The sequence below is a fragment of the Aquila chrysaetos genome, chromosome 23 (assembly GCF_900496995.4).
Source record: "Aquila chrysaetos chrysaetos chromosome 23, bAquChr1.4, whole genome shotgun sequence".
In the NCBI taxonomy this organism is placed as follows: domain Eukaryota; kingdom Metazoa; phylum Chordata; class Aves; order Accipitriformes; family Accipitridae; genus Aquila; species Aquila chrysaetos.
Window position 1 is genome coordinate 2,619,286 of NC_044026.1, and position 23,156 is coordinate 2,642,441.

The 23,156-nt window shown below is 41.6% G+C and overlaps 2 protein-coding genes across 5 annotated transcripts in view; one reads left to right on the top strand and one right to left on the bottom strand.

Moving 5' to 3' along the window:
* Positions 1-41: 41 nt before the first annotated feature.
* Positions 42-13,615, bottom strand: PCID2 (PCI domain containing 2). Of its 3 annotated transcripts, none has more exons than XM_029999293.2 (15): positions 13,485-13,615; positions 13,012-13,096; positions 11,439-11,528; positions 10,801-10,874; positions 9,987-10,052; positions 9,388-9,429; positions 8,846-8,900; positions 7,038-7,141; positions 6,216-6,291; positions 5,953-6,094; positions 4,744-4,844; positions 2,638-2,711; positions 2,342-2,467; positions 2,008-2,131; positions 42-970 (listed from the first exon to the last, which is right to left on the bottom strand). In XM_029999293.2, exons 2-15 carry the CDS (start codon positions 13,045-13,047, stop codon positions 881-883), a joined length of 1,200 nt encoding a protein of 399 aa, XP_029855153.1. In that variant the 5' UTR covers positions 13,048-13,096; positions 13,485-13,615; the 3' UTR covers positions 42-880. The 3 variants fall into 3 exon arrangements, with proteins under 3 accessions (XP_029855153.1, XP_029855155.1, XP_029855154.1); XM_029999295.2 differs by having other exon boundaries at positions 13,448-13,562; XM_029999294.1 differs by lacking the exon at positions 13,485-13,615 and adding an exon at positions 13,203-13,452.
* Positions 13,616-14,150: 535 nt separating this feature from the next.
* Positions 14,151-23,156, top strand: part of CUL4A (cullin 4A) — a 37,571-nt gene continuing 28,565 nt past the window's right edge. The window contains exons 1-4 of one of the 2 annotated variants that reach the window (XR_005931183.1): positions 14,151-14,427; positions 15,009-15,124; positions 19,693-19,796; positions 21,995-22,064. Coding sequence is in view for 1 of the 2 variants with exons in the window: in XM_029999284.2 (XP_029855144.1) it covers positions 14,238-14,427; positions 15,009-15,124; positions 19,693-19,796; positions 21,995-22,064 (480 nt within the window). In the remaining variant the exon portion in view is untranslated. The remainder of the gene's footprint in view (positions 14,428-15,008; positions 15,125-19,692; positions 19,797-21,994; positions 22,065-23,156) is intronic. The other variant, XM_029999284.2, reaches the window with a different exon arrangement.

Sequence of the window (23,156 nt, forward strand, 5' to 3'; positions counted from 1 at the left end):
TCCATGTCAGTTAGTGGGTAAAATAAAACCAAACTCTCAAAGAGGGGAAAAAAATGTTTTATTTCCCTTAAAAATAATTTAAAACTCCCAGAACTACCATCCCATCACTATGGACAAAGTTACATTGTACCACCCCCAAACAAACAAAACCCCCAAGGTGGTAACACTTTAATGGATCCAGTGGCAGTGTCTTCCCCAGAAGCAGAATAAACCAAGTATGGATAAGTTACTTAGATAAGCTTTTGTTCATCATAACAAAAATGAAACAGAATATTACCAGAATTAAAAAAACCCAAACCCATCTGTGGGCACCTACAGATAAAAAAATCTCACATTTACTTGAACCCATAAGTTCTGTGACACAGTATAAGTTCTGTGACACAGTAAAGCTTTTTGTGCCAACCTCTTCTCTAGATTTTAGAGAAAGCTTGAATACCAGCAAGATAATTGAAAAGGCTTAAAAAACCCCAGAAACCATGAAAGAGAACATCATTTCCATTCTGAAGAATGGATTAACACAAGTAACAAAGGATGATACTTCCCTCTGAAAGATAAATGCAGAAATAGTAACAAAGTACTTTATAAAAGCTTGTAAGTAGTTTGGAAGGGATTTGGAATGCTATGCTTTATTTCCTCATGAAATACTTTGAATGATCTAGAAAGCCTGGGGAAACTATCATTGAAAAGTTAGCATTTCATTCCAATGCACTTTGTAACACTGGCAGCCTTGGTCATTCTGGGAAAGGAGCCACAAACAGTTTCCAGTATTCCAGTCCTGGACACGAACCAGGTCATTTACAATGTTCTCGGGGTGATTACGAGCAGCTCCACTGGGCAAGCTGAGTATCTGAAAAGTACTTGCACGGATAAGATGCAATACTCAACACACTGTTGACAGCGGAGGAAATGGGTTCTGCTTACTGACCACAAGCTTTTGATGTTGATGAGATATATAGCCTTTAATGTGACCCTGGCAGAAGGAGAGAAAGACAGCGTTAGTGCTGGAAGCTGGTAACACAATGCCTATAGCCTCAGCTGTCTTCAGACTACATCAAGCAGAGCTATGTGCGTATACTCAATCAATGTGCGTATACTCAATCACCACTGCACTACTGTACTTGGTATCTGTAAGGATCCAATTTACGTAGGCGGGTCAACTCACAGAGTAAGCAGAAAGTTGGAACCATAACCATGTTCGCGTAGTAACGGTGCTGTCAGGCTGAGCGCCTGTTGCCAGGGTCCCTACTGGTCTGCTCACATTTACCTTGAAGAGACAGAGCTCTACAGAAGTTTCTAAATTTACTCTTGCTCACTTTAAAACTAGGATTTTAATTACTCACTATTCCATACCTAATAAACTAAATGACATAGTACTTCCTTTTCAGACATAGCGTGGTAACACTGAAAGAAACCTTCCAGTGACCTAATCCCACCCTGCATTACTCCTAGACTACACCAAATAATCTGTTTCAGAAACAGAGAAGTGGTTCACTTTCTTGCTACACTTCAATGCTGCTCCAAAACCTCCGATTTATTAGAAACCTCTAGATTTCAAGCCTTTATCTGTTCATGAGTAGTTGAGATCCACTTTGAGTAAAAGACAAAGTGTGAAACAAAACCAAAGAAATCTGGTTTTAATTTCTTCTAACGTTAGAATGTCAAGAGTCTCCTACTTCAAATGCAGAAGAACAAATCCCTTTTGGTCCCAGTAACAATTTTCGTATTTTTAAACCAGTATTTATGCATACATAGAAATGTAAGTAAGTACTGGATTTGTAACGTAAAATTCAACTCCAATTTTAACTGATTCCTGCAAAGGAGGCAGGAACTAGAGGAAGCCCTCAGGGCAACTGAAAGCATTTCACTTTGGCACAAGTGAATCAACTTTTTTACACAAGAAAACCTGGGATTACTGATATGTTTTTTGTTATAAACTCTTATTCTCTACCTAATATTTTTTACTGTCTGAAGTCTGGAAGGACCAGACAACAAGTGGTCAGCACATACCATATATATAAGGTTAGCTAAAATGCACTGGACTTCGTCAATATCAACATCATCTACTTGCATGAATTTCAGGGCAAAGAGAAAGGCATCTAGAGATAGCTGATGGGTTTTGAGTAGTAAGTATCTGAAAGAAACAACAGGAAAAAAAATCTGTTATTGAGAAACAATCACTTAAAAATTCTGGTTCTTAGGAAAATGGCCTTTCTACAATAAATTCACTTTAACAGGAATTCAGGTGTCTCAGAGAGAACTAAGGAGCATATACATTTCCATCTCAGTCCTAGGTGAAACCATATTAAATATTTTGCAAAAACGTAGGTTTTGTTATGCTTACACTTTTTTAAAGAGATTTCTGTACGTGATGATTTTCAGCTTCTCAAGGATAAGAAAGATTCCACATCGAATAAAGAAGGTCTCATGCTTTGTCAGAGCGTCATTCAGTAGGAGAAGATTGCCTTCACTACAAGGATGAAGAAATGAAAAGGTGAGAAGGTCTCATCCAAATGAGAAAAGAAATTCTCTGCCTTGGTAGGAATATCCCTCCCCTGCCTTCCTCAATCATCCCAAATAAATACCTTTTACTTAATACTTTTTGAACTAACACACAACGCAATAAAACAATAATCATACCTCACAGCCTTTGTTACTTCAGCAAACTGCATAAGGTCATACTTTTTTAAGAGCTGAACCGTTGGCATATGGCCCTGAAAAATAAACAGTTTCCAAGTTTTCCAGGGTAAAGTCAAATGCATTTTAAACATAATCTAGTAAGCTATAAAAACATTTGTTAGAGAAGAAGACAAATGTTTAACCACTTTTTTTTTTGCTACAGAATAAGAGGTGAATAAAAGTATTTGTAAGACAACCCCCTTGCCCCTGCCAAACACCTTGTAGCTCAACTCACTATGTATCATGGTTTAGGGAGCCTATTGAGTATTTCTTCATGTTGGGGAACAGTTATCAAACTTGTAAAATTAAGATCCTGTGACAATGAGGCCTAGGCAGATCCAAATTTTATGTCATGGCTGTACGATCTGATCAGCAAACAGAAGAACCGCAGGAATCCCAAGCATTACTAATAATACAAGCGGTGCTTCAGCACTGTCAAGTGCTAGCTCAGTCTGTACCAGATTTTTTCTTCACTATGCCTTCCTGTGGAAATAAAAATGTCCTCTCAAAAAACAAAACAAACAAAAAAAGAAAGAATGTTTAAATTTAAAGAAACAAAATTAATTCTCATTCCTAGATCAGGTAAGACTGAACCACCTACACTATCAAAAAGAAACTTTGTTTGTTTCGCCCTGCACAGCAGAGATCAGATTGCACATTGACTTGGGTCAGACTTTAAATTTAGTTACCATCATGCTATGCTGTTGGTAACCCCTTTCCTGGTTGGAGGATTAGCTGAGAGCAGAACTCAGCTGCATGTTTACTGAGAGCTGCTAGGAATAAAAAAAAAAAAAACATCCAAGCTATTTTAGTACAGTTTAAAGTTAGTGTTAATGTTTGGGCTCTGATTAAAAACAAGCAACTGGAAAAAACAATGACCTTTTTCTAGTTTCTTTAGTGCCTCTTGTACACTAGAACTGCTCCAGAAACACCACAGTAATTTTAGGCAGTAACGGACCCATCAGTTTAAGGGACAGTCCATCAGTCAGGACTGGGGCAAAGTTTTTAGGAAGACTGTTAAGTTTTCCTTTGTCAACCTGACCATTGATTGATCTGAAGACAACCAGTACGAAAGTCAATAAATAAAAAATGAAAACCAGAATCCAATTACCATACTCGCTATGCTTCCCCTTTACCCACTTGACACTGCAAGGGACTGGAAAGGGAGCACTGAACGGAAAAGGAAGGATGGTCATCAACAGGCTGGGGCAAAGGTGGGACATGGCAACTCACAGAAGCAGGTGGTAACAGCATTCTCCACAGGTAAACGTTGGTAATGGGGCCAGGAACAGGAAACTCTAAAATCTAGTTCTTGTGCCCTCAGTTACACTGAATTAATTGTTAGCATAATCCCACTAACTCAGGGATACACAAATGCTAGCACAGCACATGGGAAAGGACAGGAACAAGAAGCAGAGATGCGCTTGATTCTTTTAACAGAAAGATGAAATGATCAAACAGTAACCAGTCTTTATTGATTTGTTCAAAACCAAAATGCTCTACTTCGTGACCCTTCTGACATGCCCCGAACGGGCAAATGTACAAGGTGCAAACAGAAAACCCAAAGATAGGTATCCTTTCCAACCTGTGGCAAACCCCCCTCAACAGTCTTCAGCCATCAGTTTGCACATCCTCCTTCCCTCCCCCAGGTGAAAGGAGCAGGCAGATTTGTACTAGTGAATCTCCTGGCCCATCTGTGCAGCTGATGACCGGACAGGCACTCTGCTACATGACACAAGTTACACTGTTAAGCGCTTCTCCAAAGAACTCTTTATTAAAGAAGTAATCTCAGGTTGCACTTTTACCAGGGGTGGGAGGAAGGTAGGGAGAAAGGAGGGTGGGGTTTTTGTTTGTTCCCCCCGACACTTTCTCCCTTCCTGTGTTGCTATAAATGACAATTCAACATTTTTTGTCCTCACACACGAAGAGTGCATATGCTGGCTCTTATGGGGGTCAGGCACAGATAGCCTCTGAATTCCAGTAAGGGAAAAACAAGAACAATAATGAGCATCAGTTTGGTTATCTCCCCCCGCCCCCCAATTATTTAGAAGAGTAACATCTACTCACCAACAACATTTTTACCGGCAGCAGGTAGATCAAAATCATTCTTTTGTTCTTCTGGCTTGAGCGGTGACAGTGCTCAAAGGCAAATGACAGATACTCTTCAGCTGCAGACACAAATAAAAGTGCTAGTAACATGAGTCAACAACAAAAAACAGATTAAAACTGTAACCCAAATTCTGTAATTTTGTGCTCAATGTCCATCTCTAGCTTGAACACATGATATTTGAAATGATATAAAAAAAGAATCATACCAATCAAAACACACTAAGAAAAATGCTGTCAGAATTATTGGAGATTCACACAAAATACAAAGTATTACCAGAAAAATAAGTCCTCCTTCAGAAAGTCAGAGAAAACTTGTCAAGGTCTAGATGTCAGAGATAACAGTTACAAGCAATATTGGAATTTTCAGCTCATTTCAGTATTATGATTGTGCTACTATTACAAGAGGGGAGAATCTCAAGAGCTGATGAAACAGAACTCTATTTTCTAAATTCACAGATTAGGTTCTTCAGTGGATGCAAGCCGCAAGTGATGCGCGCATCTGCTAGCTGCAGAAACATGCCAGTGAGATCACACAGCATAACAACATGAAAAGCTCTCATCAGTTTTCACCGAGAGAAAAACGACAAGCCTGACAGGCAGAAGACACTGTTTAAAGTAACAAAACCAGCTCCAGAATAGATTTTGGTCAGGGGTTTCAGTTAGTAATGAAAGTTGTACACCTTAGCTCTAGAAGCATTTCTATTAGTGACTCTGTTAAAAACCTCAGAAATACAGTTTCTACATCTCCCAAAATCAAAGCACTGAGAAACTAATTCTACAGTACAGTTTGCTGAAGATTTCCTACGTGGCATACAGCAACTTGAAGAGGACAAGAGAGTCGCAAAGCCTCCTTTGTGAAACTTGTACAAACCTATTCTTTTGGATGCTCATACATTTTATTATGCACACACACAATGCGTAAGACTATAGAGAACTTCACTGACACCAGTATTTTAAAACTGGGCATACACTACCATTAGAAGTGTCACGTAATCTCATCTCTGATCTGACTCAGCCTGTGGCCCTTGGATCTTTCAGCATGACTTTTCCTTTGATCAATGCAAACACAACTGTACCTTCTACACCTGTTTTGAGTCACACACACACATCAGCCAGATTTCACACCAAGCAGCAAGACTTTAAATCTGTCTCACTGGCACACAGTACCTTGCTTAAAGTCACTGTCAAACATGGCTTTGCGCCCAACATAGTATCTGTATGTAACGCGCTGTGCCATACTGTATTCGTCCTTCAGATTTGAGCTGTCAATTGCTCTAATTAAGGGCTTACATAGATGAAGCTTGTTGATCTGTTAAAAAAAAGATTAATTGCATTTTACTCAGAGTGTAGATAGATAGTATAATATAAAAAGGGTGTGTTTGACTTAAAATATGAAATACAAAACACAGCTTACCAGACTTGAACCCTACCTTAAAATAAATTTTAAACAGCTGATTCACAAGAAACAACATGCCCCACTTTTTGGAATCTTCAATGCCTGCTCGACTGTCATAAGAAAAGAAGAAAGAAAAAAAACCTACTAGTACTGAACCTTGAAAGAAAAATAATGACTTCGTCCTTATGGTAAATTCCCTCCATAGACATTTTTTTGATTTTTAGGGTAAAAACAGGTGTCTGAAAATAAAAGTCAAGGCCAAACTCCTTGACTTAAACCATACCAGCACTGTCGAAACAGAACACGTGTTCCCATCTTAAACAGCACTGCTACATTTCTTCTCAACATAATGAAAAGATGTCATGCAAAATATCATTCATGCGCATCAATGTCCTCACTCCAGTCTGTAGGTAACACTTACACTAGCATAGCAGTTGCTTATAATATTCAAGGTGAAATAAAGATGGGGAAAAAAAAAAAAAAGCATTTTCTGCACTTTGGATGTGTTAAAATTGCTAAGACTGGAAACCAAAGAGTCACTTCTTTTCCATCTAATCATAATGAAGCAAACTTCACTACTGAACAGGGCACAAAAGTGTTAATGATCTTTCCTGAGAAAGAGGGACATAATCAGTCCCTCCCAACAACATCTGCTAGGAATGTTAGACCTCAAGGCCGGCCTCTCCAGCTCTAGTTAATAGTCACAAGAGAACAGACTATAAATGAGAGGAAACGAGCCTCAGAAGTGTTCATTCTTACCCAGATATGGTCTTAGTAAGCAGGAAAATATTATGTAAAGTTCATTAAATTCTTAACAATTTAATAGTGCAAGTTCTATAGAGGATCTTTCACTTACGTGTCACTGGCACAGACTCGAAAACAGCTCATCAGCAGTTCTGCTGCTTTTTCCAACATGTCGCCAACTTTGCTTTTCCCTTTCTTCACTAGCTGTTGATCTGCCTATCATTACACAGCAAGAAACAAAACGTAATTCTACATCCTGGTTTGCTGGGTTGCAAACAGTTCCTTAATACAGCATTTTATAAAGTATTATAGCAATAGGTTTGTCATGCCTGCTATCCACCAAATCTAGAAGGCAGTCAAGCTCACAGAATAAAAGAACACACTAGGAGAGGCTCCTGAACGTGTACCAAACCAAATGCACAGGAGGACAGTCCTTTGAAAATTGCACTGACCACTATTACCTTTAGTGCCACTAAGCTTAATGCAGCTCTCAGAAACCTAAATTCAGGATCATCTGATAGCTGAATTGGAGCATTAACACTTCTACTCAAGTTTTCAAAGACCAACAGTCTGGCAAAAAAATGTCTTTTGAACAAAAGCAAAATAAAATGATTCCCCCCCAGTTATGGAGTTTGAGTTTTAGAATTTATAATTAAGCTTCTCTCCACAGCCACAAAAGCTAGATTTTATTTCTAAACCATATTCAACATTTTCTAGTAGTAACACACACTGCTAGGACCTGGGACTTTCAGAAGAAATGGAAAACATATGTTACAGTGGCAAGAGAAAAAAAAAAAAAAACAAAGAGTTGCCAATATATGGGAAAGATCCATGCACTGATTAATGCAGAAGTTAAACAATAAAGCGGGGGGGGGGGGGGGGAAGAGCGAGTAGGTATTTACTATGTGCTTTCTAAAAAGTTTTATTAGAATGCTTGCATTCTCACTAGCTGAAACGTAAGGAAAAGAAATTGAAATGCATCCTTTGCTGCAGAAGTCTTCTCTGTATCCGCATTCTTTGCATATACTAAGGTTAGAAGACAGAGTTCAAACACTTACAGTGTGACTGATCCAACTTTCCCCTTTCTCCTGCATCTCAGATATACAAATTTGCCTTTCAGACCGAGAATCGAGACTTGTTACAGAGCAGGCACACACACACGCAAAATATCATCTGTGCAAGCACATCAAATGCATTGTTTTGTGGGTGGGTGGGCACAAGAAAGCGCTGAGAGGACAAACACTGAAAATACTGTGTATTGTCAAACTCTAATCTAACTTGAACTCTGGCTTCACCTCTTCAGGTAAAGTGACTAGGAGCAAGATCACTTACCCTGGCCTAGCAGTTCTCAACAGATCCCTACACAAGCTACTTCAATTCACTAGCCTGAGAAAAAGAATGTAAATTTGGGGTTTTTTTGCTCGTCAGCCGTTGTGTGGGCTCAGCAGGGGCTCCAATGAGCATCAAGAGCAGTACACAAAGCTGGAAGAGGGGAAAGGAGGCAGAAACTTCCCTCTTCAGATGTGGTGAGTGGTTAGACTAGCTCAGTTGTCTGGGATATCTCCACCCTTCTAAAGATCTCCACTAAATCCCAAGGAAAACGCATGGAATTAGTGAGTTGTGCCACCAGGCTACTCTATAAAGACAGTACTTAATCACTTCATATGCTCTAAGCAACTGCTGTGAGTTGCATGCAGGTCCTCAGAACCTCTCTAGTCCAAGCTGCAAATGGGAGGTGGGCAGACTAAGCAACGCAAGTTTTTCAATAGGACTGGATGAATTTAGTGTGTCAACAAAATCCTAAACAATGAGTTAAACAGTACTGAGCAAAATCAGGCTATGTAATAAAGTCTAAAAGATTTCCACCAGGGAAACTCTTAACAGATGAAAGTAATGAGGCTGTTAAACAGATCTACTTACATTATTAGCAAAAATTCGAAGATCGAGGGCTACAGCATACATGATAGGTAAAGCCCTGGAAAAGTAAAACAGTATACTTAGTATGTGCAAATCATGCCATAAACAAGACATGAGAAACAAGCTTTTTAATGTTTTTTGCTAGTTGGTCATAAAGCTAGAAAAGTATACGTTAAGCTTTAAATACAGAAGGATGTACTTTTTAAAAGGAAAGGTCTTCAAGATCTCAACATTTCAGGAATCCTACACTGGAGGAAGAATTAATTCTGAAACTTTTTTTACTGTGGCTTTAATAAAATAGCATCTCACTTTGAATAAATTCTTCACCTTTACTTATGGACAATTCTACGTAATTAAGCTCAGATGTTTACTTTTCACACTTTTGGACCTAAACACTCAAACAGGCAGCAAAACCAATTAGGCTGCATTTAAGCATCGCTGAGGATAAATAAAAAATATAAGCATAATTTTAGTTTGACGATTATGGTATTATACAAGGGAAAGATGAGAGTCTAGTTTCTAGCAGCTCTCTATGATGCACTTACCAGTTTTCTTCTTTATGTGCCTGAAATGCTCGCAGGAAAGATGTATTGTATATAGGAGAATTTAAAATGCTATGAAATGAAGCAGAGATTTAAAAAAACAGCAGTTGAATGGTACCATATACTACTACATGAAAGGGTAGAAACCAATAAAGCAGCAAGCAGATGAGGAGTCAGGATGCAAAGACGCAGCAGGGAAGAACATGAGCACAGCCACACACTCCTTGGTGTGGCAGTAAGAAACACTGGCCACGCAGAGATAAGATAGCAGCTTGCTTTATCAGCATCTTCCCCTCTAACGAAGTACAAACTGGGAGGTATGTTAATGATTTGAGGGTCTCCTATACTCTATGAGAAATTAATTTTCTATTTTAGAATTTAAATTTTCTATTTTTCCTGGTTTCTCTTCCTTCTTAGTCCTACAGAAAGTTGAAAGGAGAAGAGCGTATCTGGATTTGCTTGCTTAGGAACCTAAATAGCGGAAGTGTATTTGGAAGCAGACCACATTCCACTAGATTTTAAAAGGGGTAAAGATAACTTATTCTACAAGAAGACATACAGTTAATCTGAAAACAATGTACAAGATTTATGGAAAAGGATATTGGACGATAACTGTTTGGCATTTGTATGCTTCTATAAAGTCATGGTTTCCGACAGCGTAAGTACACCTATCAAAGAAAAGGTGCATTAGTGCATCAGAAAATACCACATATGCAAGACAAATACTTCTTTTTGCCTCTTAACAGGCACAGAGCTTTACAGTTTATTTAAAAGAGACACAGAAATACGATTAGAAACGTTCCTAACAAAATGGCACAAGTATTTTAACACAGCGCTAAGCTTGATAATTGTAGAAAACTGATCCGAGAGATGAATGGGGATTTGCTTCTATAATATGTACAGCATCAACTGTAATAATATGCTAATGCTTATTGAAACCGTCACCGAGATTAGCACAGATAAAAAAAAATTCCAAGACTGCTGGAAGTGAACTAAGGATGCATTAATGCAGGAATTTTTAAAATAAAAGCCTCACAGAATTACTTAGGTCTTAAAGCTGTCTTAAGAGTACTTTTATGACTAAAATTCCCTTTTAAAAATATTTCTTTCCCTTGCTTATTTCACTCTAACTTCTTGTGTAGCTTGTCAATGCAGAGCAAAGGAAACAGCAAGAACCAAAACCAAAGCTGTGTCAACGACTGTAAGCAGATGACCGCCAGGTACATAAAGCAAACTTTACGTGGAGAGGAAAGAGCAGGTCTTTATTTCCTGCAGTTCTAGCACTACTTGTCAGAGTAATAAACACCAAGTTTTCAGATGTGAGCCCTTTAAAATAACGAAGTAAACTTAAGGATATCCTTCCCCATCCCTGCTGGCTGCCTCACAACTGACTTTACTTTCCTGGTCCATCTTTACCTTAAGTGGGCTGCAAACATTTCATCGTATGGTGGTTCCAAAACTTGTTGACACTTCTCCTCTGGAGACGGAAGCTAAGTATAGAATAAATCAGCGAAACATTAAAGGAACATCCAACGCACCAGAAACAGAACACCATATGGATGTTCTGCCATGGCAGTTTTATGCATACATGCCTTTGCTATCTATCAGAACCTTAAGTTACATTAATAATCACATCCAGTGTAATGAATGGCTAGCATGCATTCTGTCTGCAGAACCTGATTAGAGCTCACCTTAAATAAAAGCATCTGAAATGCATATAGCACAAACACTGGACCCTTGCTACCCACTGGTTTTCTCTTTATAGTCACTTCCACTGTGCCACGTTACTAACTAATGTAGACCTGGCCAGAAGGGACTTTCAAGACCGTATCTATCCAGAAAGCAATTCAAAGCGGAACACAAAAAGCCATCCAGGAAAAAAAAGGAAATACACAATATCCTTGTAAGAAGAAAAGGGAAACAAACCTACAGGGGGATCCTGCTCTGGCCTGTGAAACAGATTTCTGAGGCTAATCTCCAATGGAAAGGAATCCATAGAGAGAACTAGGAAAACAAAAAGCAAGACAAAAGAAAGGTCAAAACCAGATTCTCACCTGTAGCCTTGGGTTTGCAACATGTGGATGTTTAAATGATACCAATTCTGCACAAAATTGTCCATCTCTGCTGTCAATGGCTTCTTGTACCTACCAAAGAAAACAGCCCCGTTACAGAGTAAATCCCAGCCACAGCCATACAACATATTTACACATGACTACAGAAGCCACCTTCTTGTTATCACTGTTCATCCACATCAATACCAACACAAACATGAGTTTTTAAAGGTTTAAAAGTGAATGAATGAATATTGTACTTTCAATACACCTGTTTTTCAAAAAGGTATTAGGGAGAAGGTAGGGTAAACACTGTTATTGTGGCTTTTTCCTTATTTGTAGGATACGAGCAAACCAGAGAATCCCCAAACAACTTACATGGATTTAGCATTGTAAAACAGCAGTTGTGACCCAGATTTGGTCAAGCTTTTTAAAATTCCAGTGGGACTTACGGGCATCAAACATATATGTGAAGGCATAAACAATCTTTTGAGGGACACTTAAAAATGAAGACAGGTAGATTAAACACACAGCTATCATTCCACAGGCAATGTCTCGTATTAGACTAGCATCTACATAGAATACTTCTGAAACATGTCAAGACTGTAAATGTTATATTGATTCTGCTTCCTGCTAACGATAACTCCTTGTAAAAAACCATCTGTCTGTGCAGCTTATTCTGACATCAAGCTGGAAATTTCTTCAGTTGTGGAAGTAGTTTTAGATATTACTTCTTAAGAGCTCCTTTCCCACTGCTTGTGCTTTATTTGTCATATTTTTTGTGTTCTGATAGAAAAAAAAAAAAAAAAAAATCTTTTTGCTGCATGGAAAGCTCATACCAAATGGGAAAAATCCTAAGCTACAACAGCAAGGGAAGCAGCAGAAGAGGGAAAAATCAACTGCTTAAACTCTTTCAGAGATTGGTGGGTTTTTTCAAGTAAAGGAGTGCCAGTTTTGTGTTTTGGAAGTAGTTTTTCTTACTAAATGTTAAATGGACTGTCAACTGGACAAGATGCTGACTTTTCAGAGCAGATCAGAGATGAGAGATCTCAGCCGCTCCATTTTTGAGACTGAAAGCCAATTACTCTCTTTTTGTGCCCTTCACTCAATTGACTTGAGTGATCTTGGCTGAATCATGGTTCAGAAAGAAGCAGGCAGAGTGACCACAGTAAAAGCTTGACACTGAGGGTTCAGTCCAACTGGTAGCCTTGTGACCCCGCTCCTGTCTCTCCATCCTCCACGCCACACACACTGTGTATTTCTGTACTTCTTAAATCCCCGTATTTCTTGAATCCCTGAGCTGCATTTGTTACTGCACGCACACACAATCCCACCACGTCAGGTCTTATGGATAAATTCTATCCATTATATCAGCACATTCAGAAATTCCAGGTATACACTCTTGGCACACAGCCGGTATACTTAATACAGACTTAAGAAGTATATTTCTTTACCACATCACACATTCTAGGTTGATTTATTTCTTAAGCAAGGCAACACATTTACAGGGAAGAAAAATACATCCACATACTCTGAACAGTGCCCACAAATAAAAAAAACCCAAAAACTTGCTTACTTGCTGCAAATACTGATTTATGGTGATGTGCGCCATCAAAACCTAAGAGGCAGGAGTCCCGAATGAAAGGCAGTCGTATCACATTCTGCAAAACGAAGAGGAGTTTAAGAGCACAGCAAAGCAATAATACCCCACACAGACACAGACACCCCCCCTCTTCGCTCTGAGGAAACGGGATGGCTTCACCGAACCTCAGCCCCAGGGCTACGCGAAGGCAGCCGCGGGGAGAGCGGAGCAGAGCAGGGACGCAGGCTGCCGGCAGGGGGGAAACGGCCTGCGGGGGGGGGGGGAAACCCTGGCACGAAGGCCCCGAGGAAGGCGGAAAGCCCTGGAAGCCCGCGGGTGGCCGAAAGCGGAGGGCAGGCGTTAGAAGGAGGCAGGAGCACGGCCCCGCTGGCAGATAATGGCGGACAGGGACACCCGTCCGCCCCCCCACCTCAGCCCCGGCCCGCCCTGCCCCATCGCCAGCCCACCCTCAGCCATAGGCGCCGCACTTCCGGCTAGTCGGCACGGCGCTTCCGGCAACTTCCGCCGCGCTTCCGGTACCCGGCAAGGCGCCAGGCGCCAGCCAGCGAACCCCGCCCAGCGATAGCTGCGGCCACCGCCCCCCCTTTTCCCCGCCCACAGCGGCGCCCAGGAGGCGTGGCTTTACCCCGGTAGCCAATGGAAAAGCGCGATGGGCGGGGGGCGAGGGCGTGCGTCGGTGATAAACCTCGTGGGTCGGGGTGGGCCGCGCGTTTGAGGGGAGGCGGGCGGGCGGGGAGCGCTGCGGAGTCCAAAAAAAAAAAAAAAAAAAAAGTAAAAAAGCCAAATCAAAGCGCTTTTAACGGTTGAGACCACCGCTCTTAACGGCACTCAGTGTGAGGCGTGTAACGGAAGGGCACGCTCTGTGCCCGGGGGAGGGGGAGCTGTCCTCGGACAAGCGTGAGGGCCCCGGGGTTGCCCCGGCTGGGAATGGCGGGGGGGGGGGGCGGGAGCCATCTTGTGAGCTCCGGTACAAACCCGGCCCCGCAGCCGGTGGTTGTGGGCGGTGTTGGACGGCGAGCCGGGGATTCCCGGTGGGAAGGGTGGAGGGCGGGCCGGTTGTGGTTGACTGCCGGCCCGGTCACGCTTTGGCAGGCGAGGCGGCGGGGAGGGCCGGGGCGGAGGAGGAGGAGGCGGAGGCGGGGACCAGCCGTGCCCAGCCCAGCGCCTTACCCCGGCCGGACACGGCGCCCGGGGCGGAGATGGCGGACGAGCCCCAGAAGAAGCCGCACTTGTCGGCCTTAGTGGGGCACACCAACGGGCTCACCAAGCCCGCCTCGCTGGCCGCTGCCGCCACTACCCGCGCCGGGGGGGTTGGAGGAGGAGGAGGAGGAGGAGGAGGAGGAAGCACAACCGCCTCCTCCAAGAAACTCGTGATCAAGAACTTCAGAGGTGGGTGCGGGGCGGGCCGGGCCCTCTGCCCCCGCAGGTGCCACCGGCCCCGGCCCGACCCTTGTTTACCCCCGCAGGCAGGGTGGGTTGGTTTTTGTTTTTTTTTTTGGGGGGGGGGGGGGGGGGAAACGACGGACACGACGACCCCGCCGCTGTCACCCGCCCCGCCGCCTTATCGCGGCTGAGGGGAGTCTGCCGGCGGGCTGATAACCCTCCCCGTCGCGGTTTTGGGGCTTGAGCGGGACAGGCGTGGGGCTCCGTGCGTGGGGGGGGGGGGGGGGGTAGGACTGGATCCCTTGTAGGCGAGCGGGCAGAAAGCCACCTTAGTGTCACAACTAATTAAAGCCCGCCGGCGGGGCGGGGGGTGCCGGCCCCGGGGTCAAACGCAGCGAGCGAAGGTCTGGTCGCCCCCCCCGCCGGGGTGGAGGGGGGGGGTGGGGGGTGTTCGTTACCTTCTCCTTGTGCCAAACCGAAGCGACCGGGAGCAGCGCGGCTGGGAAGAAGCGAAGCGGGGTGAGGGGGATCGGCGCGGAGTCCCGTTCGGGCGGCGAGTTCCCAGCTGCCTGCGTCTTCTTTCGCAGAAAGACCCAAACTGCCGGATAATTATACTCGGGACACCTGGCAGAAACTTCATGAAGCGGTGGGAGCCATACAGAGCAGCGTTTCTATTAAATACAACCTTGAAGAGCTCTACCAGGTAAGGCGCGTAGGGTTGGTTTTTTTTTTTCCTTCGGTGTAACAGAAGGAAAATTAACTGGTTTGGGACCTTCACAGAGCGATACGTGGAATATCATGCGATTTGATTGCTTAAAAGCTGATTATATTTTCTGAACTGTTTGCTCCGCGCTCTGTTTCCAGTCAAGTTTGCAGTTTTATCTATCAGTTCTTGGAGAGCTACCAGGATCTGGGCCCATGAAAAAGCAGTTTATGTTGGGAGACACAGAAAGCTGTGCCTGGGCACGGCTGAGATTTAGGTCTCGGTCTCTTTTAGTACGGTGCCCACTTGAGATGCTGGAAACGGGATGTTCCTCTCGCTGGGTGATGCAGATACATATTTTATGATGATTTCTCTTTTCTACATGCCATGGTCTCTTGTGTTGAAATATTTGTTATTATGAGATAATAACAATTACGCTTCAGCATCAATACCCTGTGGGGAATTAAAAAAGAATCTTGGTTGAGCAAGCAACAAACTGTCAGTTTACCTGCGTTTCAGATTACTGTTACGTTTTCCTAACAACCGGGATCTTAGTTTTTTTATTAAAATGGTGAAAAAGTATTTCTGGGACATCTGGACTACTGGAGCAGGGGCTAGGGAGAGTAAGAGAGAAATACTCATGAGCCGTTTCTGTCTACTTTCTCCATTTACATATGGTTTAGTTCTATATTATTTTAAACGTATGTGCTTTGAGGTAGTTAACTGAAGCTGTAACTTTCTATAGTGATCACGTTGTAAAAAATTACTGATGCGCCAAGTTGTGCTACATAGCTTAAGTTAGTTACGAGTTTTCTGTGGGTGCAGGTGTTTGAGCTGCAGATGTGGATCTCATTGCCAGATCGGGGCTTAAGACTTTATTATATGCTCACCTAAAATTTTCTAAATGTTCAGTTGAGGTAGGTTTGATGTTGTCTGCAAAGTGCAGGCTGTGAGGGAGGGGAAAGCCAGCAGTCCATATTGGGTCCACACTCAAGAAAATAGGGATGAATTTGAGAGCTGACTGTACTTGTCCCTGTGATTAGTTAGGGTATATAATATCTGGGTCTAAAATGGCTGATTATGTAAATGCATATTGACTTAATATAATTTATTCCCTTTAAAGAGATTAATTTGACTGTGATGTATGCATCTATTAATACTTGCAGGTTTGCAGAGTTTGAATTACATAATACATTTCATGGTTTTAAACTCAGCATCTGAAAAATCCTGCTTTTTCATGCTTAGCAAAAAAAACCAAACCAACCCTCACAGATGCTTCGAGCGTTACCTAACTTGTTTTCAGAGGCTCAGAAATGAGATTATAGTAACACAGCTATGAAATCGCCCGGGTACAGACTTGAGTTTTGGCAGAAGAGGAGGAGAGAGATTTCAGATCAACTCTGAAGGGAGAACTGTACTTCTTGCTTTTTCTGTTTGCCTGCTTATTTGTAAAAACTGCGCAAGGCCAGTCCAATAATCTGTAAGGCGGCGGTGCAAATCAGCAAGATTTCTGCACGGTGGGTGGTGGCGGTCAGCGTGCCTGCGCGTGGATAGGTACGTACACTCCTGCCAAAGGAATAAAAGATGAAGTTCAGCATCTGTGAGAAACCTGATCTGTACTTACAGATCGTTTTAGCTGCCTGTTGGTGAGCACCGAGTCATCCACAGGGGAAAATTTCTCTGTGTGCATCAGTTCTTACTATCAGGGCTTTTTTTTTTTTTTTCCCCGAGTCTTTATCTGACGTTATGGGAGGAAGTGAGAGGCCTAGGAGAGTTCAGTGCTGGTGTACCAGCCTGCCTTTGAACTTTCTGATTTATTTATTCAATTTGGCACGGTGGCAGAGGAAAAACTGAAGAACAATGACAAGGCTTTGTGGGAAGCCCGAAGGATACTCCTTTCCAGGCTTTAGAGGCAGTGTGGGATCAGGCACGAAGGTGCTTGGCAGAGACCTAGTCAGTGAGCAGTGGGAGGGTGGCAGCCAATTTTTTTTGCGACTAAAATAGAAATGATGTCTGGGATTGGTGGTAGATTGCACAGATTTTGATAGAAGGAGCTTATACTTGATGGGATGGAGAAAGTGGGGCAGTGCAAAGAATTGCCAAGTGAGGAGTGAGTGAAAAAAATAATGGAAAAAGAAAATTCCCTTTGCAGCAAGGTCCTAAATAACCTGAAATGGGGCAGCGCTGCCCTTCTGGAGGACATAGAGTAGGACGGTGTAGTAGTGAAGGAAAAAAAAATTATGAGAGTCCTGACCAGACTTTTATTTGGATGGATGGATAGGAAGGTCAGCTATGTCCTAGAAAACACAACAAGCTATCCACAAAATGATTATGTGTGAATACAGTTTGTTGCAGCTGTCATTTTACTTACCTGGTTTAAAACCAGATGAAAAACATAATACAGGCACTGTGTGATAGTTTTGTTTGTTTGCTTTCTTTAATATTGTATCAAAATTGAGGAAGCCAGACTTGGTGTGCGTTTAAATAAGACGACATCAGGTAGGTTAGAATTACGCCATGGGGAGATCTCTGGAAAGCAGATTCACTTTGTGTTTTGGAAGACAAACTTTTCAGGATGTTAGAACCTATAGAGGAAATAATACAAGAAGTAGCAGTAATTTGCATGCTAAATGTTAAAACAGAAGACTCTGCTCAAAACAAGCTATTAAAAGGTTGATTTGAAGCAGAACTTTTACGAGGTTTGTGTAGGTGAGGAGTCTAAAAGTGTTGTCTTTCTCGTATCCTTGTACATGTGATAATTACTGTAGCTTTTTTCCAAACTAATTGTGTGCAAGATGAATAAAAGTCAAATCAAATTTCTTCAGAAAGAGAGGCAGCAAAAATTCTGAATGAAACAAAAGGTGAAAAAGGAGGAAATTACTGGATTTCATGCCCCACCCCCCTGCAAAAAAAGCAGAAACAGCTAGTAGAGGTGTCACTGAGGCGATACGGCTGCGGTTTGAAATACACTTTAAGCCAGCACTGTTGCCCAAGGAAGCAGCCCTGCTTTCCCCCTCACGTCTGTCTCTGCCCACACGCTTGCTAGCCTGTGTGTTTGGGGGATCTTAAACTGAAACAGGGTGAAGAACATTTACTAACGCTTTGACAAAGAGGTACATGCTGGCTTTGGGTACCATAACGTTTCGTATTACAAAGAAGTAAGATGCACCAAAAAAACCTAAAGTTTGGGGAAAACTGAGTAAAGGCTAAGCACTGGGATAATACTGAAACTTTGTCCAAGTTCATTGATGCTATCAGTAAATTTTATCAACAAAATGTGACACTATAAATCCTCTGGAGCAAAGGAGAACGTTCTTGGGTCAGTTTTAGTTGCCCAGGTGATTTAAACCACTAAACCATAGTGGTTTAAATCTTAGGCAGTGCGCTGTGCAGTATCACCTCATAGCACAAAGGCAGTTGAAGTGAAGTTCAAGACAGCTGGATTTTTAGTTCTGAAAACCATGTCTAACTCCTTCGGATAATTTTTTATGAAGCACTGAATGGCCAAAAATACTTGCTGTAAACTTTACAGTTCTCACAGAACATTTGGCTGTCTTCATGGTGATTCATTTCAGATGCTATGGTCTATTAATAAAATAATTTATTGAAATACAGCACACAAGTTAAAATAAAGTGTGCCTGGAACAAAGTCTAAATATAGGCAGTGGTATCAAGCAAGGCTACATTTTCTCTCTGGCATTTTCATTGAGTTTCTTGTGAGGAAAAAATGTTAGTGTAAGACAACGTAATTACTGAATAGCTGAACAGCAGTAATCTAGAGATGGCCAGAGCTGTCTCAGCGTAGTCTAGGTCAGCTGTGTAACAAATCGATTTACATTAATGTAGTGACCACAAGAATGTTTGGTTTGGGGCAGAATCGGTCGTCTTAGTCAGCTATGGATAAATACTCAGCTAAATCCTGTGAGGTCCCAATAAATCATTTCAAGTCTTTATTTAACAGTTAATGTGGGGGTTTTGTTGGTTTTTTTATTATTATTATTTTTTCCCCTCAGTTTACATACCTTAGCATGAGTGTGTCAATCAGTGGAAACACTTGGAAAGAAATAAGTTAATAAAATGACAGGAAAGCAGCTGCGTTCATTTGCCATTTAGAGATAGTAGTTGAAATGTGTACCTGAAAGTTATTAAGAAATGCAAATATTTGGTATGATTGTGTTTCCCCCAAAAAAGTGCATGTGTGCATGCGCTGGAGGATGCACAAAATGAACCTACAGAAGAGTTCCGCTGCCGAGCAGTATTCAAGTGGGGGAAAATTCTAGTAATGTTTAACAGCACATCTGAAATATGACCCAGGTGGTGATGGTGGACCTTGTTGTACACGAAATCCAGCAGTATAAGAAGGGACCAAAATCAGAAAGGAATCAAGAAGTCTTAATTTTTCTACATAGTTCGGATAATTTCATTTTGATGTTTTGTTTTTGTGGACAGCTTGAACAGATAATGCTGATATTCTTTTTCTCTTTGTTGTTGGCCTTGATTATGCAGGCACAAAAATTTGAGGTGTTTTTTTCTTTTTATCTCATTCATAATCTTTTTTTGGTTTTTAGGCTGTTGAAAATCTCTGTTCTTACAAAGTCTCTGCTACACTGTACAAACAGCTGCGACAAGTCTGTGAAGATCATGTGAAAGCACAAATCCTTCAATTCAGAGAATATCCTTTTCTCATGCACAGAAATGGTTAGAATGGTTAGTTTAAATAATTATTTTTTAAAACAACACTTTGTAAAAATTACACCCGTAATTGCCAATGTGTTAAAGAGGTTCCTTGACCAATTACATTTTCAAATCAGGCATAAGCAACTTTAGTCATCTGGGTGAATAATTTTTGTATACCAATAAGTAGCATGCTAATAACAATTTACTTACGATTTTAATAGGAATGCAAATGTTACACCTAATTTAGAAAATTTCAATAGCACTATGAGATTTAACAGCAGGTATGGATTTGTATGGCAGGTGAGTAGTGGAGATGCTTACAATAGCAATAGCTTAAAAAAAAAAAAAATCACCGCAGTAATTTTCAACAACAGTGTCTTCTGTAAAAGAATTCTCAAACATAAAGTACGCCTGTTTGACCAAAAATAAATACTGGCCAGCGGCTATGTGTCACAGAGGCATTCAACAAGCCTTTTAGGTATCTTCTGTGTACCTTGGGAGGTTCTTGGGAGAGAGCTCTAAGTTCAGGAGATCACTTGGCTGTCTTGGGACACACAGAAACTTGAAGTTTTACGGTAAATTTCCCCATAGTTTTCTGAAGTTACATTGCCGGGCTTTTCTTCTGGCTGAACTGGTCACAGAAGTAAGTGCCTGTAGATCTTCTCTGGACACCTGGGTGCAGCCACCCTTATTTTCTGAACCCCGTTGTGCTTTGCATGCTGAGACCATGCTTTATGTGATAGTTACCTTTTGTGTAACAGCCTAGGGGTTGCACTTGCTTGGGCAGTGGGATAAATAGAGTGTACACCCGCCTGGCTGTCCCCACGTTCCTGGGGAATGCCTGAGCAAGCAGATGCTGGAGAGTGCCATACCTAACGGCACTGTTTCCCACGTCTCTATATGTATTTTATTAGCAGAAAATGGTAGGTTATAATAGAAAGAAGCAAGGGACTGGGGCCCAGAAAGAACCTTCTTTCCAGATGAATGCCTTAAATGTGCTTTGGGTTGTGACTTTCAGTTTCTCAGTTCACTGCATTCCCCAGGTAGGTGCATACACTCGTAAAGAAGATCCCAGGTATCTCTTCTTTCCCGGCCCCCCCTGCCCCCCCGTTATCTAGCTAAGTCCCAACATGGTTTTGGGTTGTGTGGTTTTGGTTTTTTTTTTTTTGAGTCCCAGTTAAGAAGTCTAGCTTCTACATAGCATATAAGAATCATAGGTACATAAATCAGCACTGTGAATTCACCTCTTTTATGGCAGCTGAATTTTTCGTTACATTTACTTTGATGCATTTAAGGTCACATCTAACTAAAAAGTGCATTAGTCAGTGCAGTAGTCTCTTAAACGTAACTGATCTCTGAGAACCAAATCTTACAGTCTGCTTTAAAGCAGAGTACAGTCAACTATTTTTTACAACTCTGCCTTTTCAGACTTTGGATGATCTTCTGAAGAGATGTTTTAAAACTTTGCTTTCTGCCTGCCCTCAGACAGAGCTGGTGGCTTGGAGAGTTGAGAATTTTATATTTTACAGGTGTACCACTTTATATCCCAAGGACATGAGATCAGATTAATCAGATTTGGCCAGAGGGAGTTGGGATGATACTGTGCAGGAGAGGAAGGTAAAGCCACATTAGGATTTACTCATACAACACACGAGGATTCTGTTATTCATAAATAACAGTTGGATCTGTTGAGTAATGAAGAAAACTCTATAGTTTGCTTAGGGAGACCTGGAGGTGTGTATGAAAAGAGTGGTATTTGGATTTGTTGAGGATTATTTAGAACTGTAACTGCTTTTAAGAGATTAGGGTCACTCCTGTTGTGCACAGCGTGAACTCATTAAACAAACAAAATAAACCTTTCTATCCCTCTCACCTCAGTTGGTGACAAGGTTGTTTTTGACACTGGTGGGATTTCTTGTTTAAATCTATATCAAAGTTATGCAGTACAGCCACTAGATGGTATTACTGAAGAGCAGTGAGTGTTATTCCTTGAAAATACAAGGGAGGCCTTTTGGAGAACTGCCAGCCCCTCCGCTGGGCAGGAGCTCCGCAATTAATGGTTTATCCCTGGGCAGTCACAGTAACATCGGAATATTCATGGAGCAGCTTTTGCTTAATGGCTGGCAAAGCTCATCTCCAGAATCTGTCCTCAAAAGATACCAGCAAGCTAGTTTTCCTTAATAGCTGCTGTACAGATTCACTGGATAGTCTTTTATTTTTAAAGAAGATAAATAAATGCTGGCAAGATCATTGCAGACAAATGGTAAGTTGAATGTTTGTTCAGAATACATATTCTTGAGGTGTGAAATCTGGCAAAAAGGAGTTTGTCATGGTTTTAACTTGGGACTGCGTTGCACCTCCTCCTCAATTTCAGCATTGCTTTTCACTTTCCCCTTTGCTAGCTGGGGGTGGTTTTGTTGTTGAAAACTTATGTTCTGTTGTGTTAACTCTGACTTTCATCGGTTTCATATGAAGTTGGAATATCACTCAGAAATATATTGACACCTGTTTTCCATGGGTGGAAAAAAAACCTAATTGGGCTATGCTGAAATTGTTTGCTGTTTGTAATTTTAAGTAATTGGAGAATCCACAATCTTTGTTTATAGCTAGCTCCAAGAGCTAGGTTAATTTGTGACTTTTTTTTTTTTTTTTTGCAAAGCACAGGTGATTATCCTGACTATAGGGCTAAGAAACAGGAAGATTAAAGAACTGAAACTCCCTCTCTCTTTCTTTCTGCCCTTCTTGTCCTCTACTTCCACAATGAATTATGTTACAGAAAAAAATCCTCTCGCAGACACTCTGTGTGAATTGTCCCTTTGAGAATGCATCATTATAATTTTACACCAGCATTTTACAATGAGTTTTCATTGCATTGTCACTTAGCTTTGGCTACAGATGCCCCAAATGGTTGAATTTCTATTTTCGTTCTTTGAATCCACCACTCTCCCCTCCCCTGTGGGGGATGGGCAGAGGTATGTGATTTTTATCTGAAATAAAAATGGAAAGCGTTATGGAAAAATACTCAAATTCAACAGTCTGATGAAAATAGAGTTCAAGTTTATTGCCTTGAAAATGTAGCTAAACTGGACTTGTGTTTTTATAAAAAGGCTTTTACTATGAACTCTGTTGACTTTAATTACTTTTGAGTGGGTTTTTTTTCCCCTCCTCAAACTTGTAGCAAGTGGCTTTCTTGCCCGTGTGCTGAGTTAGCACTTGTGGTATTAAAGAAAAAAAAAATCAGCCTTGCTGCTGTTTTGCTTTACTGTGCTTGGCTGAAACTATGTCAGCTTGAGAATTGCTTCAGAAGCAATGAAATCTTTTAGGGGAGGAGTAGGTGGACAGCTGGGGATAGAAA

Bases quoted from the DNA above. Each gene is read 5' to 3' on its own strand.
- PCID2 (XM_029999293.2), bottom strand. From the start codon at position 13,047: ATGGCGCACATCACCATAAATCAGTATTTGCAGCAA. The intron at 10,053-10,800 runs GTAAAGATGGAC...TTTCTTTGATAG, and splicing joins ATGTTTGCAGCCCACTTAAG to GTGTACTTACGCTGTCGGAA. The intron at 9,430-9,986 runs ATATCCTTTTCC...TATATACAATAC, and splicing joins TGCCAAACAGTTATCGTCCA to ATCTTTCCTGCGAGCATTTC.